Source organism: Coregonus lavaretus (genome assembly GCF_964263955.1).
Source record: "Coregonus lavaretus genome assembly, chromosome: 22".
NCBI classification, from domain to species: Eukaryota; Metazoa; Chordata; class Actinopteri; order Salmoniformes; family Salmonidae; genus Coregonus; species Coregonus lavaretus.
In genome coordinates this window covers 31,755,187-31,775,591 of record NC_140009.1, presented here as the reverse complement: position 1 = coordinate 31,775,591, position 20,405 = coordinate 31,755,187, and the positions used below count along the sequence as shown (strand labels likewise).

Sequence of the window (20,405 nt, the reverse complement as noted above, 5' to 3'; positions counted from 1 at the left end):
GCTAAATGACGTAAATGTAAATGAATACATTCCGAATGGACTGTACCTTAAAACAAAACTTGTGTAGTCTGCAATTACAGACACACATGCATTACATATTTTGATATAAATACTATTGTAAAGGCTGAGGGAAAATGTGGCAAGCCATAAGACTAACACTTAGAGTGTGTCACATACCTGTGTCATGGGACTGATCTTGTCCCAGTCATTCTTCTGAGGGTTATAGACGTCGACCTCTGCCGAGTCATCCCTAGAACGCAAGAATCTACAGTGAGAAATGTCAGGCCTAGCCAAAACCATTTACCATTCATCCTCCTTTTGTCTGTTTGACAGCTACAGCTGATGCTATTGATAGATAGGCAGTTTTTAAACATTATAATAGAATAATTGACCTCTATGTCCTTCCATATTATGTAGATAGTTTATTTTTTATCTCATCCAACTTTCATTAAGTTGATCCCATTGAGATTTTATTTTATTTTTTATATACAGTCCCACATTCCTGTCCATATTCTCCTCACCTGACAAAGTATATGAGCCCATTGAGAGTGACAGTTTTGGGAGCGAAGGACCATGGCGGCAGCTCACCACAGTTGACCAGGGTCCAGCGATTGGCTTCCACATCATAGCACTGGATGGCCATGTTATCCTCCCCCGTGGTGGTCATGGAGCCGATGGCGTAGAGGCGCCCCTTGCAGGTGGTGGTGGAGCAGTTGTCCATAGCGTGCAGCATTGGGGGCAGGGCCTCCCAGCAGTCCAGTGCATGGTCGTAGCGCTCCGTGCTGTCTGGCGCAACCACGTACAACTGGCCCTTGAGGACACAGGAACTGTGGTACTCCCTGGCTTTCAGCATGGGCGACACCTCGGTCCACTCGTTGACGCTGGAGTTGTAGCGCCACACGCCGTCGTAGAGACGTGAGCCGTCAGACCCTCCTAAGGACAGGAGAGAAGGGTGTCTGAGATGGAAGAGATCCACAAAAATACATTCTGTTCCTCACATGTGGTCAGGTACAGTTGAAGTCGGAAGTTTACATACACTTTACATTTTACATTTTAGTCATTTAGCAGACGCTCTTATCCAGAGCGACTTACAGTTAGTGAATACATTTTTTTTTATACTGGCCCCCCGTGGGAATCGAACCCACAACCCTGGCATTGCAAATGCCATGCTCTATCAACTGAGCTACATCCCTGCCGGCCATTCCCTCCCCTACCCTGGACGACGCTGGGCCAATTGTGCGCCGCCCATGAGTCTCCCGGTCACGGCCGGCTGCGACAGAGCCTGGATTCGAACCAGGATCTCTAGTGGCACAGTTAGCACTGCGATGCAGTGCCTTAGACCACTGCGCCACTCAGGAGACATAGGTTGGAGTCATTAAAACTTGTTTTTCAACCACTCCACATAATTCTTGTTAACAAACTATAGTTTTGGCAAGTCGTTTAGGACATCTACTTTGTGCATGACACAAGTAATTTTTCCAACAATTGTTTACAGACAGATTATTTCACTTATAATTCACTGTATCACAATTCCAGTGGGTCAGAAGTTTACATACACTAAGTTGACTGTGCCTTTAAACAGCTTGGAAAATTCCAGAAAATTATGTCATGGCTTTAGAAGCTTCTGATAGGCTAATTGACATAATTTGAGTCAATTGGAGGTGTACCTGTGGATGTATTTCAAGGCCTACCTTCAAACTCAGTGCCTCTTTGCTTGACATCATGGGAAAATCAAAAGAAATCAGCCAAGACCTCAGAAGAAAAATTGTAGACCTCCACAAGTCTGGTTCATCCTTGGGAGCAATTTCCAAATGCCTGAAGGTACCACGTTCATCTGTACAAACAATAGTACGCAAGTATAAACAAAATGGGACCACGCAGCCGTCATACAGCTCAGGAAGGAGACGCGTTCTTTCTCCTAGAGATGAACGTACTTTTGTGCGAAAAGTGCAAATCAATCCCAGAACAACAGCAAAGGACCTTGTGAAAATGCTGGAAGAAACAGGTACAAAAGTATATATATCCACAGTAAAACGAGTCCTATATCGACATAACCTGAAAGGCCGCTCAGCAAGGAAGAAGCCACTGCTCCAAAACCGCCATAAAATATCCAGACTACGGTTTGCAACTGCACATGGGGACAAAGATCGTACTTTTTGGAGAAATGTCCTCTGGTCTGATGAAACAAAAATTAAACTGTTTGGCCATAATGACCATCGTTATGTTTGGAGGAAAAAGGGGGGCCTTGCAAGCCGAAGAACACCATCCCAACCGTGAAGCACGGGGGTGGCAGCATCATGCTGTGGGGGTGCTTTGCTGCAGGAGGGACTGGTGCACTTCACAAAATAGATGTCATTGTGAGGAAGGAAAATTATGAGGATATATTGAAACAACATCTCAAGACATCAGTCAGGAAGTTAAAGCTTGGTCGCAAATGGGTCTTCCAAATGGACAATGACCCCAAGCATACTTCCAAAGTTGTGGCAAAATGGCTTAAGGACAACAAAGTCAAGGTATTGGAGTGGCCATCACAAAGGCCTGACCTCAATCCTATAGAAAGTGTGTGGGCAGAACTGAAAAAGCGTGTGCGAGCAAGGAGGCCTACAAACCTGACTCAGTTACACCAGCTCTGTCAGGAGGAATGGCCCAAAATTCACCCAACTTATTGTGGGAAGCTTGTGGAAGGCTACCCGAAACGTTTGACCCAAGTTAAACAATTTAAAGGCAACGCTACCAAATTCTAATTGAGTGTATGTAAACTTCTGACCCACTAGGAATGTGATTAAATAAATAAAAGCTGAAATAAATAATTCTCTCTACTATTATTCTGACATTTCACATTATTAAAATAAAAGTGGTGATCCTAACTGACCTAAGACAGGGAATTTTTACTAGGATTAAATGTCAGGAATCAAGTTTAAATGTATTTGGCTAAGGTGTATGTATCAACTGTAGCTAAGTGGTGCTTATTGAAAACCCCTGCATCACCCTTTGCTGTTCTAGCAGAGAGGAATTCACCAAGAGGTCAAGCAGACATGAGATCTGGGTATCAGCTTTACGTGGAAGTGGACCTCCACAATACTTGCCACAATTTCTATGATGAATAACTTGGCAACTGAATAACACTACGACCCCACCAGACATGCCACCAGGGATATTTCCACAGTCCCCAAATCCAGAACAAATTCAAGAAAGCGTACAGTATTATATAGAGCCATAATTGCATGGAACTCTGTTCCATCTCATATTGCTCAAATGAACAGCAAACTTGGTTTCAAAAAACAAATCAAACAAAACCTCACGGCACAACGCCTCTCCCCTATTTGACCTACAAGGAAAAAAGTATTTGATCCCCTGCTGATTTTGTACGTTTGCCCACTGACAAAGAAATGATCAGTCTATAATTTTAATGGTAGGTTTATTTGAACAGTGACAGACAGAATAACAACAAAAAAATCCAGAAAAACGCATGTCAAAAATGTTATAAATTTATTTGCATTTTAATGAGGGAAATAAGTATTTGACCCCTCTGCAAAACATGACTTAGTACTTGGTGGCAAAACCCTTGTTGGCAATCACAGAGGTCAGACGTTTCTTGTAGTTGGCCACCAGGTTTGCACACACTCCTCTTTGCAGATCTTCTCCAAGTCATTAAGGTTTCGAGGCTGACGTTTGGCAACTCGAACCTTCAGCTCCCTCCACAGATTTTCTATGGGATTAAGGTCTGGAGACTGGCTAGGCCACTACAGGACCTTAATGTGCTTCTTCTTGAGCCACTCCTTTGTTGCCTTGGCCGTGTGTTTTGGGTCATTGTCATGCTGGAATACCCATCCACGACCCATTTTCAATGCCCTGGCTGAGGGAATGAGGTTCTCACCCAAGATTTGACGGTACATGGCCCCGTCCATCGTCCCTTTGATGCGGTGAAGTTGTCCTGTCCCCTTAGCAGAAAAACACCCCCAAAGCATAATGTTTCCACCTCCATGTTTGATGGTGGGGATGGTGTTCTTGGGGTCATAGGCAGCATTCCTCCTCCTTCAAACACGGTGAGTTGAGTTGATGCCAAAGAGCTCGATTTTGGTCTCATCTGACCACAACACTTTCACCCAGTTCTCCTCTGAATCATTCAGATGTTCATTGGCAAACTTCAGACGGGCATGTATATGTGCTTTCTTGAGCAGGAGGACCTTGCGGGCGCTGCAGGATTTCAGTCCTTCACGGCGTAGTGTGTTACCAATTGTTTTCTTGGTGACTATGGTCCCAGCTGCCTTGAGATCATTGACAAGATCCTCCCGTGTAGTTCTGGGCTGATTCCTCATGATCATTGCAATTCCTCACCGTTCTCATGATCATTGCAACTCCACGAGGTGAGATCTTGCATGGAGCCCCAGGCCGAGGGAGATTGACAGTAATTTTGTGTATCTTCCATTTGCGAATAATTGCACCAACTGTTGTCACCTTCTCACCAAGCTGCTTGGCGATGGTCTTGTAGCCCATTCCAGCCTTGTGTAGGTCTACAATCTTGTCCCTGACATCCTTGGAGAGCTCTTTGGTCTTGGCCATGGTGGAGAGTTTGGAATCTGATTGATTGATTGCTTCTGTGTGCTCCTAATCTCAGCTCGTTACCTGTATAAAAGACACCTGGGAGACAGAAATCTCTCTCATTGAGAAGGGGTCAAATACTTATTTCCCTCATTAAAATGCAAATCAATTTATAACATTTTCTACATACGTTTTTCTGGATTTTTGTGTTGTTATTCTGTCTCTCACTGTTCAAATAAACCTACCATTAAAATTATAGACTGATCATTTCTTTGTCAGTGGGCAAACGTATAAAATCAGCAGGGTATCAAATACTTTTTTCCCTCACTGTAGGTTGTTTGTGTGTATGTATTGATATGTAGGCTACGTGAGCCTTTAAAAAATGTTGATGTAGTTCTGTCCATCAGCTGTTCTTGTTTATTAATGTTCTGTATTATGTCCTGTTTCATGTTTTGTGTGGACCCCAGGAAGAGTATCTGCTGCTTTAGCAAAAGCTAAAATGGGGATCCTAATAAAATACCAAAAACATATACAATTTCAATAGTTTAATCAAATGCAATATCTTCTTTCAGTTTCCTGGCCATGTGCTGTACTCATATTCTGTGTCAGTATGTAGCTTCACCTTGTAGGTGTAATGACAATATTGCCACAAGGACGTTGAATCAGACGTACCCTACTAAATCAACCTGTCAGCATGAAGACACCTTTCATAAAACTAGCCCATTCCCCAACCATGTGCTCTGTGCTGCAGCCATATGCTCCTTCTGATCCTGCTGCCAGCAATGGTGCGGTATGAGAGCACTGCTAATGATTTATGACCCCCATCACTGGCCAGAATTACAGGCAGCGTGCGAGGGCCTGGGATGTTTTCTCAGTGGAAACACTGTATTTTCCTGAACCTGAAGGTCACTCGGTAATGATGATGGCCCCTCATTTAGACCTGGGTTCAAGTAGCCTACTATTTAAAATCACTTCCAATGTGTTATCTGTGCTTGATTGAGCTTGCCTGGCTTAACAAAACAATAGAATATTCCCAAAATGGCAAACCCTGCCTATCTAGCACTGCACTCAGGTTCAAATACATAATATAAACGTATAATATAAACTTCAAATTGTATTTGAACCAATGATGTATATAAACCATGGCTGCGCCCCTGCCCAGTCATGTGAAATCCATAGACTAGGGCCTAATGAATTTATTTCAATTGAATGACTTCCTTACATGAACTGTAATATTTTTGTTCAGTATAATTTAAAAGTATGAATTAAGGTTTCTGTAATAGTATAAACGTGGGAAAACAAATGTAGACATTAATAAATGCATTTCTATAGCTTCCAAAATATGTTTTACAATGGTGGGGGAGTGCCAAGATGGAGGCGCGGTGGCTCTAAACAGCATCAGTCATCTAGTGTATATATAAATATTTGATGTGAACCCAGGTCTGTCTCTCAGTGATGAGCCCACGGACCACTGCTGCAGTCCCTCCCGCCTAGCTAACTCACCTCAATACTCCTCTCTCTCACATATTGCAAGAGTAGCTGGCTGCTGTGGTTTATTTATACTCACACTGCCTGCCTGCTATTTCATAAGATGCAAAATGGAGCATTCTGGTAACAGAGTGACTAAGACACCACACAGCAACTTAACCACTTATGTACACTGCAGTCCATTGTCAAGTTAAGCCTAAACACTAGATGTAGATTATAGCTGGATACAATAATGTGTTTGAACATATAGCCTATGTTACATCTTAAAAGAAAGATGATATGCTGCTATATCCAGTAAAACCGAACTCCAATACCTTTTATACTTTTTCACATGAATAAACTACTTATTACCCTTCATAAATCCATTATAAAGTATACCTTAATGGTAAGTGTTACAAAAACATAAATAGTGTGTGCAAGAGTGTACAGTATGTCAGGGCATTGTCAACTTACCTGTGACGTACATATCGTTGCCCAGGGCAGCTATACTGTAGCCCCCTCCCAGGTGATCAGGGAACTCAGCCAGATAGCGCCACTGTCCAGTCTGAGGGTTGTAACAGTCCACAGTGACCAGCTCATCGCAGTCCTGGTCACAGCCTCCCACCACAACTAGGATCTCAGCCAGGCCGGTTGAGGGCCGTGGCCGCATGCGTTGGCAGGGTCTGTCGTGACGGTCGTACTCACACGACTGGAAGCTCCGGGCCTCGCTCACCATTCTCAGGCAGGAGGGGGAGAGGTAGACCAGGGGGTCGCTCTCCACGTGGGCGAGTAGATAGAACCGGCGCACGAAGGGTAGTCTGACCTGCTGCAGCAGCTCGGGCCAGTAGTGGAGCCGCCTCTGTAGGTCCGCTTTGATCCAGCGCACCGCAATCTGATAGGCCGTCTCCTCCTTGTCCACACACAGTGCGTCGTCCGACACAAACTCCAGCAAACGTTTCCAGGGCAACTGCTCAAAGTCCTTGCCTTTGGCCAGATCCACAATGTTCTTGAGGACGAAGCGGCGTGCGCTGACGGCTAGATTGCGGCAAGCGTAGGCCTCGGCAAAGTCCTGGATCTCCAGGCAGTTGGAGACATCTAACCTCTGCTCAAGGAAGGCACAGCAGGCCTCTTTGACCGAAGGGAACTGGAACAGGTCGGCAGTCTTCAGCAGAAGATCTACATTATCCTGGGTGACTGTGACTCGGCCTGTATAACAGAAGTCCACCAGCAGGCCCAGCAGTTCAGCAGACACCTCATGAAGAACCACACGGTCCATGGCGCTCTCTCTTAGTGTCCCGGCGAACATGGCCCTGAAGTAGGTGCTGGCTGCGGCCAACACGGTGCGGTGGCAGTGGAACTCCTGGCCCTCGGCGCACAGAGTGACGTCGAAGAACTTGCGCTCGGCACGGAGCTCGTGGATCCCCCGGAGAAGGTTGAAGGCGTGGGCCGTATCGAAGAAGGGCAGCGTGGACAGCTGCGTCTGGATCACTGGCTTCTCAGACATCACTCCTTTCTCTATCCCACCTCTGTTCATCACTCCTCCCTCCATCTCTCTGTTTGGATATCTCAAAGGGGTTGTACTCAGAAGACTGGGTTAATCTGAAAAACAAAAACAGTATTATAATTTATTTTACAATCCCTTCTAAATGGGTTCAGATTCACAGACTCACTCACTGTACCACACTCTTAATACATATCTTACACTGTGTAAGAATTCAGAGTTAGCATTAGCAAGGCAAGCTACTTACAGAAACCGGTGGTATTTTCAACACAAATAACAACCATGATGAGCCCTACTAGGCATATTAAACAGGAAAACAACACATTTAAATAACGGTTGCCTGCGTTCTAGAAGGTACCACTGCAATCTGGACAGTTCCAGTGACTATGAGCAGCTCCCTGTACGTGTTTAATAAAGAGAGCTCTGGGTCTATAAATACACTGGCAGGCAGTGTCCATTTCCACTGTGTGGGGAGAGGGGGGAGGGGGGAGTACCCCTAATACGCTGTGGATTACCTCAACTCCCAGTCCCATTTCTCTGCCTGCCTATCGTACATCCTCCTATCAGCCCCTCCGAAGTTAGTCATCAAAATAGAGCCAGCCTGCAAGCCAGCCTGCCACTGGCCTGCTGACAGTCACCCTCAGACCCAAACATTGCACTTCCTGTCATAATACCCACAAATCAGCTTGTTACAAACACCGGACAGACTAAAGCAACCATCTGTTCTAATCAGGCCAAACACAAGAAATATCTCCTTGACAAAAATAAAGTATCACGGTTCTCTGAAAACTGTTGTAAAGCTATTAATCAACTAGCATGCCACAACATAAGGAGAGCTCCCTGGTTTCGCACTGAAAAGTTATAACAAGTCTGCTCTAATAGGGAGAACATCCATGACAAGGAGGGAGTCTCAAAGGAAAATGTTACAATATTTTAGGAGCTTATTTAAAACTGTGAGTCACCGTGTCATGTCACAAGATTCACACATTTAAAAAGAAGCCCCTGGTTTCTTACTGGAAAGTTATTTATTGCTAATGTTGCCTTTAAATCTGTCATCTTCTAGACTTAGCCTATTTATAAGAGGATTATCAGGTCAAATTGTACAATTCATATTGAACATCGTCGACACTGAAGTTGACTCATCATCAATGTTATTCTACATGTTATGTCATTGGGGAGCTTCAACAACAACCAGTCATCTGAAGGCTCAGTAAAAACTTTGGGATGGCTTCATGGCTATAAGTATCCAACATGATTCCAGGTGGGATTACAGGAAAATCATGCCTGCTTAAAATACGCAGGTATGTCTTTACAGAGATGAGCTTCATAAAGGCCTTCCATGGCAGAAAAAACAACAAGATGCAGAGCGTAGGGCCTCAGCCGAGCACACAGCTCACATTCCACACCAGGATTCAACAATGCAGCCAGCCGTCGGTCGGTGAGCGATGAACCAACTCCCCCCAAGGACAAAGTGGGCCCCCTAAAGGTTAGCATACTCTACAGAGGTTTGAAACCTGCTCTAGTGTCTGCTCTTCAATACTTCTGGGTAAGTGAGTATTTCAGGTTGAAAGGGATAATTGCATTTCCCTGTACTGTACTTGGATCTGGTTCACCAATTCTACATCTGTCTACGAAGTCAATGTGTTAGGCTATAACTCCTATAGCGCATCATTATTATACAAGCCAGCTACTGCCTTTCTGGTTCTATATTAAATTGGATTTTACCATATCATATTATAGTACATTCAATTGGATAATATCATATAAATCCGCACTACTATTCCTTCTTGACCCCATCTTGTGTGCAAGTAAGTATGATACCCTACCCAGTTAGCACATTTGGTTCCTTGGAAGTTGTGGGAACATATGTTTTTCGTTTCCTATTGGTTCTGGGAATGAAGCCATACATTTCCTGACCGGTAAAATATAACTTTTTTAAACATTCTGAGAACGGAGGTGAACATTCTGCCTGTTCTGAGAACGTAAATTTTTAGGATGCAGGGAGGTTCTGATAACGTTTTACTATGGTTCCCTGAAAGTTTTCCTGGGAGGTTTTATTAATGTTCTGAGAAAAGAAATTACAGGTTATTTGAAGGTAAATCAATAATGTTCTGAGAACATGTTTCAATAAGACTATTAATAACACTGCTAGTTAGTTTGGGTTAACTGGTTTGAACAAAAAAAAACAGATACTGTAGGACACATGGAAATTAATTTGTTTAGACATTAATCATGTGAACAGTTTTTTAAAATGTATTGTGACATGGTATCAGAGATTCAAACCTATGATTTTCTGTTCTTTATCCCTGTAATTAGTCTGGTAAAGTAATGAAATATCAAGAAAATATATACAATACCAGTCAAAAGTTTGGACACACCTACTCATTCAAGGGTTTTCTTTATTTTTACTATTTTCTACATTGTAGAATAATAGTGAAGACATAAAAACTATAAAATAACACATATGGAATCATGTAGTAACCAAAAAAGTGTTAAACAAATCAAAATATGTTTTATATTTGAGATTCTCCAAAGTAGCCACCCTTTGCCTTGATGACAGCTTTGCACACTCTTGGCATTCTCTCAACCAGCTTCATGAGGTAGTCACCTGGAATGCATTTCAATTAACAGGTGTGCCTTGTTAAAATAATATTTTTTCCTTTACTCTCATCAGACTGAAGCTTTACCAGTTGAAAGTATACATAAATATAAGATATTATTGTATTACAAGTTTTTAAAATATGCTAATGAGGCTAAATGTGTGCTAATTTGCATATTACGATAATCAGTTTTTCAACACATTGCTTCAAGGCAGAACGTTTCTTTTTGTTTTATTGTGATAAGACACTCAATGGTCAGACTTTTACATATCAGTTTTATCAAAATATTGTCATTTCATGGAATTATTTTTAAAAAATAACACTGTTCACATGTATGACGGATGCATATTTTGCATATATTTAGAGATAAAATGACACGTAAAGTCAAAACGACACAAGATAGAAAAAAAAGCCTATGTAAAAGTCTGACTATAAGACCTAAGAACCTGTGTGTGGAATAATGTGAATGTATGTCCTTTGAAGACTGAGAAAAATGAATTTGCACACGGGGAACATTGAGAAAATGGCCGATAAAGATAGGCTAATGCAATTAAAATGTACTTTCCATAAATATGACCATTTATGTCACATTAATTGAACTCTTATTCATATGTCACTTCTAAACGGACAAATAAACATAAAATATACCTTTTACAAATACATTAGCACGTTTAATACATTTGTTTTAAGCAATAGAACATATGCTTTGAATACTGGTCTGTTGGGCAAATATGTAGTTTTGGGCAAATTTTCATATCACTTTGCTCAATTTGTCACAAACAAGGATTTTGTATGGCTGTTGAAATGTGCAGAACATTAAACCATCTATGCCTGCCCCATATGTAAGGCCCTCTTTGAGTTGTTACGGATACAGGTGTCCTTTGTTTTCCTGATTGGTGGTCGTTGGTGTGTCCGACATCCGTTCGTCAGCAGATTGCTGAGGTGGACCAATCAGTCCACCAGTCCGTCAGTAGAGGATGCCTGGTTGTTCTTTAAAAGTGCTTTCCTCTCAATCTTAAATAAGCATGCCCCATTCAAAAAATTCAGAACTAAGAACAGATTTAGCCCCTGGTTCTCCTCAGACTTGACTGCCCTTGACCAGCACAAAAACATGTGGCGTACTGCATTAGCATCGAATAGCCCCCGCGATATGTAACTTTTCAGGGAAGTTAGGAACCAATATACACAAGCAGTTAGGAAAGCAAAGGCTAGCTTTTTCAAACAGAAATTTGCATCCTGTAGCACTAACTCCAAAAAGTTTTGGGACACTGTAAAGTCCATGAAGAATAAGAGCACCTCCTCCCAGCTGCCCACTGCACTGAGGCTAGGAAACACTATCACCACCGATAAATCTACAATAATCGAGAATTTCAACAAGCATTTTGCTACGTCTGGCCATGCTTTCCACCTGGCTACCTCTACCCCGGCCACCAGCTCTGCACCCTCCGCAACTCTGTCAACCACTGCATTCTTATTGGCAGACTAAATAGCCTTGGTTTCTCAAATGACTGCCTCGCCTGGTTCACCAACTACTTCTCAGATAGAGTTCAATGTGTCAAATCGGAGGGCCTGTTGACGACACCATTTTGAATACATCTGGCCCTTCACTGGACACTGTGTTAACAAACCTCCAAAACGAGCTTCAATGCCATACAACACTCCTTCCGTAGCCTCCAACTACTCTTAAAACACTAGTAAAACTAAATGCATGTTCTTCAATCGAACGCTGCTGGCACCCGCCCACCCGACTAGAATCACTACTCTCGGCAGGTCTTACCTAGAGTATGTGGAAAACTACAAATACCTAGGTTTCTGGTTAGACTGTAAACTATCCTTCCAGACTCACATTAAGCATCTCCAATCCAAAGTTAAATCTAGAATCGGCTTCCTATTTCGCAACAAAGCCTCCTTCACTCATGCTGCAAACATGCCCTCGTAAAACTGACTATCCTACCGATCCTTGACTTCGGCGATGTCATTTACAAAATAGCCTCCAACACTCTACTCAGCAAATTGGATGTAGTCTATCACAGTGCCATCCGTTTTGTCACCAAAGCCCCATATACTACCCACCACTGTGACCTGTACGCTCTTGTTGGCTGGTCCTCACTACATATTCGTCGCCAAACCCACTGGCTCCAGGTCATTTATAAATCACTGCTAGGCAAATCCCCGCCTTATCTTAGCTCATTGGTCACCATATCAACACCCACCCGTAGTATGCGCTCCATCAGGTATATCTCACTGGTCATCCCCAAAGCCAACACCTCCTTTGGCCGCCATTCCTTCCAGTTCTCTGCTGCCAATGACTGGAACAAACTGCAAAGATCTCTGAAGCTGGAGACTCATATCTCCCTCACTAACTTTAAGCATCAGTTGTCAGAGCAGCTTACCGATCACTGCACCTGTACACAGCCCATCTGAAATTAGCCCACCCAACTACCTCATCCCCATATTGTTATTTATTTTGCTCATTTGCACCCCAGTATCTCTATTTACCCATCATCTCTTGCACATCTATCATTCCAGTGTTAATACTAAATTGTAATTATTTTGCACTATGGCCTATTTATTGCCTTACCTCCATAACTTGCTACATTTGCACACACTGTATATATATTTTCTGTTGTATTTTTGACTTTATGTTTTGTTTACCCCATATGTAACTCTGTGTTGTTGTTTTTAATCGCACTGCTTTGCTTTATCTTGGCCAGATCGCAGTTGTAAATGAGAACTTGTTCTCAACTGGCTTACCTGGTTAAATAAAGGTGGGGGAAAAAAAGTTGAGACTCCTCTGTATTGCACCACCTGTTTCTGGTTTTCATTACCCAATCACATCACACATTCCCTTGTTTAAAAAACCAGTCAGTTGTGTTTTCTGACAGAGAGACTCTTTTTGTTTGTGAGTATGGATACTGTGGTGTCTTGTTTTTTGTGTACTCACTCATTTGCTGTTTACTCCATATGGTAACTATGTTGTTTGTTTGTTCCTGGGAAAATGGGATTTTTAGCAAGTCGCCATTGGGCATATACTACCCGTAGGAAAATATTGTCTAAAAACACTAGTTAGACCTGAGCGGACCACCCACTGTATTTTTGTGTAGTTAGTAGTAAGCTTAGCGGTTCTTGAGGCAGGCAAGATCAGTTTAAGGGTTTTTGACATTGTTTCATTCCTTGGGTCCTGCTCAGCCCCTTTTTCCCAAACCTTTACCGTGTGTTTATAATAAACCTTTTTGTGTTTGACGGTAGCTTTTTGGTTGTTGGTGTATTTTTTTGTTCTCACTGTTCCTTGGCAATATTCTAATTAGCATGAGTTATGTTACGGGTCTCTTTTCCATCCACCCTAGACTTTTAAAGCCACAGGGTTCGTAACAGAGTTGTTGCTTGTGCCGCTTTACTTTCTTGAACGTGTCATGGGACCTGCGCCTACTCTTGGCACACTCCATTGAAGCAGCATCAGCTCTCACAACACGCCTTGCATTCTCCTCTCTTATTGCTTCCAGTGTCACCAAAGTGCTGTCAAGCCACAATTTGTCCATCACATTTGATGTAGCAGTGGCTCCCTCATTGAACGTGGCTACTGGCTGCTGCGTCAACGCACCTTTTGCCCATGAAGACAGTTTTGGGGCATCGTGACCATATTACAGAGTTCAGACATTCATTTCCATTCTGTGTTCCTCCGTGCTACATTCTTTTGAGGTGGTACCATTTTCTGTGCAACCTCTCTATTCAACAATGCATGGCCTCCATGGTTTTTGTGACTGGGTGGATCTGGGTCTATATCTGTGTATGCTGTTCTAATTAGCTTTGCAGCACTCTCCATTGACTGTAGCTCTCCCTGAATCTCTGCAACTAAAGTGGTGGGAAAAAGTACTTATGTCTGTCGACATTAGTCATAACTGCAGGACTAAATATCAGCATGTAAATATGTTATGCTACTTTCTCAGTAATCACAATAGGCTACAGCCCTATGACACTGTAGGCCTATGTGACAGTCTCATTGTATAGTTATGTTTTCCTATCACTGTTTTATTCACTTTGAATACATTTGCTGGAGCAAGGAAATAAATGTTATTTATACAGTCGCCTGACAATAATGGGCTACTCTCCCTTTTTATTTACCTGTCATGTCCCTGATATGAGCTGAGATGCAAGGAAGGAATCCCTAGGACTTATTTTCTTTAGAGCCGCATAACCAAATCCAAGTTCGTGGGCTAGAAGAACCATCCTCACATTTATATCAAATGCCACATCTCTCCTGCAGCCTGGAAGAAGTGTAAACACTCCTCCTAAATGCATCACGATCACCTTCACATGGTGCACATTCTATCATGACAGAATTACAGAATCCCTGGTTGGTGGGGTCTATGGTGATTTTCAGTCCAGTGTACAAGTTGGTTTATTTGTGACGTGGAATAAAAGCCACTGTTGGATGGATGGCTGGCTGCTGTCCGGTTGCTCGCTGCTAGCGGTCATCTTCATCTCAATTCATTTGTGTCGGCGCGCTGCTGCCGGCTACCTCCTTTTCCTCCTCTACCTGCACTGCCAATGACTCGATCGGCTCATCAAGCTCATTTTATTATTTCATTTACCGTATTTTCCGCACTATAAGGCGCACTTAAAAGCCTTTAATTTTCTCAAAAAACGACAGTGCGCCTTATAATCCGGAGCACCTTATATATGGATCAATTGGTTAATTGGTTGATCCATACTGGTTGTACACGGCGCTCAAGGCGCTCTGTCAAAATGTTTCAGTATGAAAAACCAATAAAAACAATTTAATAATAATGAAATGTTTCAGTACGGCTGGTAAACTACAAAGCCGCACCGCTTGCAGCATTACGGCTACCGTAGTCAGTAAACACAGAACTCTGAACTGCCAGGCAACAGCAGCGACACTGACTCAGATAATGACGAGAGGGAGCCGGGCAGGTTGGATGCCGTAGTCGCCCAACTGTTCAATTCGGACACTGAAGAAGAAGAATTCGAGGGATTCGTGGACGGGGAATGAACTGAAAAAGTGAGCTTTACGTGTTATACGTAACTGAACAATGTTGAGTTATGCAGGGCGGCAGGTAGCTTAGTGGTTAAGAGCGTTGTGCCAGTAACCGAAAGGTCGCTGGTTCTAATCCCCAAGCCGACTAGGTGAAAAATCTGTCGATGTGCCCTTGAGCAAGGCACTTAACCCTAATTGCTCCTGTAAGTCGCTCTGGATAAGAGCGTCTGCTAAATAACCAATTATTATTATTATTATTATTATTATTATAATTATTATGCACTAACGTTTGATTTAGTGGTATCAGACTGTTTCTTTTACTACGTGTTTACTGAATCAGGGAAAAGTTCCCCTCCACGTTTGGGAGAAGAGTGAGCAAGGCTGGGAGATATTGTTAATATGCACATTAACGTTTGAACAACGTTACCATGGGAGTGAACGGAGTTGTCAGAACGCTTAATAAAGTTTGACTTTCTCTGACTGTTTTGTTGACATTCCCTTTAGCACAGCTCCATCTAGTGGATGCATAATGCAACCCCCAGTCAAACGTTTGACTGCAGTATCTTCTATTCTATGCGCCTTATAATCCGGTGCACCCTATATATGAAAACAGTTCCAAAAATAGGCCATTCATTGAAGGTGCGCTTTATAATCCGGTGCGCCTTATAGTGCGGAAAATACGGTACTGCTTTTCTCACATTGGCTAACTGAGATCGCCTATTTTTATTCACATACTGTAGGTATATTCTTCAAGATTTTCTCATTTTGTCTCTCGTTACGTGGATTCTTCGCGGGAGATATTTTCAAACAAGGAAGTGCTGCGCGGCACGTGAGTCATTTTAACCAAATCAGGTTGCCGGAAAGGGCCTTTAAATGCCAGTAGCCAATCGGATGCCAGGAAATTACTCATCTTTCAGCACAAAGCACTACGTCTACAAAGGATATAGCCATGTATGGACTAGCTAACGATGATGCAGAAAACAAGCTTTTGAATGATATATGATTCAACATGGAGAGTTATAGCGGTTGAAGTTCTACATGAAACCTGCTAATATGAATGACATTTATGGTAGGTTTAGTTGATGGAGTTGGGATAAAATGATACAAATCAAGTATTTATATAATACTCCCTTTTTCAGGACCCTGTCTTCCAAAGATTATTCGTAAAAATCCAAATAACTTCACAGATCTTCATTGTAAAGGGTTTAAACACTGTTTCCCATGCTTTTTCAATGAACCATAAACAATTAATTAACATGCACCTGCGGAATGGTCGTTAAGACACTAACAGCTTACAGACGGTAGGCAATTAAGGTCACAGTTATGAAAACTTAGAGGACACTAAAGAGTCCTTTCTACTGACTGAAAAACACCAAAAGAAAGACGCCCAGGGTCCCTGCTCATGTGCGTGAACGTGTCTTAGGCATGCTGCAAGGAGGCATGACACCTGCGGGACAGGTACAGAATGGTAACAACTGCCCGAGTTACACCAGGAACGCACAATCCCTCCATCAGTGCTCAGACTGTCCGCAATAGGCTGAGAGAGGCTGGACTGAGGGCTTGTAGGCCTGTTGTAAGGCAGGTCCTCACCAGACATCACCGGCAACAATGTCTCCTATGGGCACAAACCCTCTGTCGCTGGACCAGACAGGACTGGCATAAAGTGCTCTTCACTGACGAGTCGCTGTTTTGTCTCACCGGGGGTGATGGTCGGATTCGCGTTTATCGTCGAAGGAATGAGTGTTACACCGAGGCCTGTACTCTGGAGCGGGATCGATTTGGAGGTGGAGGGTCCGTCATGGTCTGGGGCGGTGTGTCACAGAATCATTGGACTGAGCGTGTTGTCATTGCAGGCAGGGAAGACATCCTCCTCCCTCATGTGGTACCCTTCCTGCAGGCTCATCCTGACATGACCCTCCAGCATGACAATGCCACCAGCCATACTGTTCGTACTGTGCATGATTTCCTGCAAGACAGGAATGTCATTGTTCTGCCTTGGCCAGCAAAGAGCCCGGATCTCAACCCCATTGAGCACGTCTGGGACCTGTTGGATCAGAGGGTGAGGGCTAGGGTCATTCCCCACAGAAATGTCCGGGAACTTGCAGGTGCCTTGGTGGAAGAGTGGGGTAACATCTCACAGCAAGGACTGGCAAATATAGTTCAGTCCATGAGGAGGAGATGCACTGCAGTACTTAATGCAGCTGGTGGCCACACCAGATACGGACTGTTACTTTAGATTTTGACCCCCAATTTGTTCTCTATTCGTGTAATTAGTGTGGTAAAGTAATGAAATAACAAGAAAATATATACAGTACCAGTCAAAAGTTTGGACACACCTACTCACTCAATGTTTTTTCTTTATTTTTATATTGTAGAATAATAGTGAAGACATCAAAACTATGAAATAACACATATGGAATCATGTAGTAACCAAGGAAGTGTTAAACAAATCAAAATATATTTTATAATTGAGATTCTACCAAATAGCCACCCTTTGCCTTCATGACAGCTTTGCACACTCTTGGCATTCTCTCAACCAGCTTCACCTGAAATGCTTTTCCAACAGTCTAGAAGGAGTTCCCACATATGCTGAGCACTTGTTGGCTGCTTTTCCTTCACTCTGCGGTCCAACTCATCCCAAACCATCTCAATTGGGTTGAGGTCGGGGGATTGTGGAGGCCAGGTCATCTGATGCAGCACTCCATCACTCTCCTTCTTTGTAAAATAGCCCTTACACAGCCTGGAGGTGTCATTGTTGAAAAACAAATGATAGTCCCACTAGGCCCAAACCAGATGCAATGGCATATCGCTGCAGAATGCTGTGGTAGCCATGCTGGTTAACTGTGCCTTGAATTCTAAATAAATCAAAAGACAGTCTCACCAGCAAAGCACCCCCACACCATAACACCTCCTCTGCCATGATTTACAGTGGGAAATACACATGCGGAGATCATCCGTTCACCCACACCGCGTCTCACAAAGACACGGCAGATGGAACCAAAATCTCCAACTTGGACTCCAGACCAAAGGACAAATTTCCACAGGTCTAATGTTCATTGTTTCTTGGCCCAAGCAAGTCTCTTCTTATTATTGGTGTCCTTTAGTAGCGGTTTCTTTTCAGCAATTCGACCATGAAGGCCTGATTCACACAGTCTCCTCTGAACAGTTGATGTTGAGATGTGTCTGTTACTTCAACTCTATGAAGCATTTATTTGGGCTGCAATTTCTGAGGCTGGTAACTAATGAACTTATCCTCTGCAGCAGAGGTAACTCTGGGTCTTCCATTCCTGTGACGGTCCTCATGAGAGCCAGTTTCATCATAGCGCTTGATGGTTTTTGAGACTGCAATTGAAGAAACAAAGTTATTGAAATGTTCCTTATTGACTGCACTTCATGTCTTAAAGTAATGTTGTGACTGCCGTTGCTTATTTGAGCTGTTCTTGTCATAATATGGACTTGGTATTTTACCAAATAGGGCTATCTTCTGTATACCCCCCCCCCCACCTTGTCACAACACAACTGATTGGCTCAAACGCATTAAGGAGGAAATAAATTCCACAAAATAACTTTTAACAAGGCACACCTGTTAATTGAAATGCATTCCAAGTGACTACCTCATGAAGCTGGTTGAGAGAATGCCAAGAGTGTGCAAAAAATAGTAAAAATAAAGAAAAACACCATTGAATGAGTCGGTGTGTCCAAACTTCTGACTGGTAGTTCCAAGTGGGTCAGAATACTCAATTTGTATTTGGTAGCATTGCCTTTAAATTAATTAACTTGCGTCAAATGTTCGGGTAGCCTTCCACAAGCTTCCAACAATAAGTTGGGTGAATTTTGGCCCATTCCTCCTGACAGAGCTGGTGTAACTGAGTCAGGTTTGTAGGCCTCCTTGCTCGTGCATGCTTTTTCAGTTCTGCCCACAAATTTTCTACAGGATTGAGGTCAGGGCTTTGTGATGGCCACTCCAATACCTTGACTTTGTTGTCCTTAAGCCATTTTGCCACAACTTTGGAAGTATGCTTGGGGTCATTGTCCATTTGGAAGACCCATTTGCGACCAAGCTTTAACTTCCTGACTGATGTATTGAGATGTTGCTTCAATATATCCACATAATTTTCCTTCCTCATGATGCCATCTATTTTGTGAAGTGCATCAGTCCTTCCTGCAGCAAAGCACCCCCACAGCATGTTGCTGCCACCCCCGTGCTTCACGGTTGGGATGGTGTTTTTTGGCCAAACAGTTCTATTTTTGTTTAATCAGACCAGAGGACATTTCTCCAAAAAGTATGATCTTTGTCCCCATGTCCAGTTCCAAACTGTAGTCTGGATTTTTTATGGCGGTTTTGGAGCAATGGCTTCTTCCTTGCTGAGTGGCCTTTCAGGTTATGTCGATATACAGTGGGGAAAAAAAGTATTTAGTCAGCCACCAATTGTGCAAGTTCTCCCACTTAAAAAGATGAGAGAGGCATGTAATTTTCATCATAGGTACACGTCAACTATGACAGACAAAATGAGAAAAGAAAATCCAGAAAATCACATTGTAGGATTTTTAATGAATTTATTTGCAAATTATGGTAGAAAATAAGTATTTGGTCAATAACAAAAGTTCCTCAATACTTTGTTATATACCCTTTGTTGGCAATGACACAGGTCAAACGTTTTCTGTAAGTCTTCACAAGGTTTTCACACACTGTTGCTGGTATTTTGGCCCATTCCTCCATGCAGATCTCCTCTAGAGCAGTGATGTTTTGGGGCTGTCGCTGGGCAACACGGACTTTCAACTCCCTCCAAAGATTTTCTATGGGGTTGAGATCTGGAGACTGGCTAGGCCACTCCAGGACCTTGAAATGCTTCTTACGAAGCCACTCCTTCGTTGCCCGGGCGGTGTGTTTGGGATCATTGTCATGCTGAAAGACCCAGCCACGTTTCATCTTCAATCTTCAATGCTCCAGGCCATCTATAAATCACTGCTAGGCAAATCCCCGCCTTATCTTAGCTCATTGGTCACCATAGCAGCACCCACCCGTAGTCTGCGCTCCAGCAGGTATATCTCACTGGTCATTCCCAAAGCCAACACCTCCTTTGGCCGCCATTCCTTCCAGTTCTCTGCTGCCAATGACTGGAACGAATTGCAAAAATCTCTGAAGCTGGAGACTCTTATCTCCCTCAATAACTTTAAGCATCAGTTGTCAGAGCACCTTACCGATCACTGCACCTGTACACAGCCCATCTGAAATTAGCCCACCCAACTACCTCATCCCTATATTGTTATTTATTTTGCTCTTTTGCACCCCAGTATC

General features: G+C 43.1%; 1 protein-coding gene across 1 annotated transcript in view; it reads right to left on the bottom strand.

Annotated features, from left to right (window-relative positions):
• LOC311149696 (kelch-like protein 21) overlaps positions 1–20,405 on the bottom strand; it is a 37,841-nt gene that overhangs the window by 4,844 nt on the left and 12,592 nt on the right. The window contains exons 3-5 of the mRNA XM_084186905.1: positions 6,484–7,608; positions 522–933; positions 178–250 (exon numbers count right to left, since the gene is read on the bottom strand). Coding sequence (XP_084043031.1) covers positions 178–250; positions 522–933; positions 6,484–7,558 — 1,560 coding nt within the window. The 5' untranslated portion in view covers positions 7,559–7,608. The remainder of the gene's footprint in view (positions 1–177; positions 251–521; positions 934–6,483; positions 7,609–20,405) is intronic.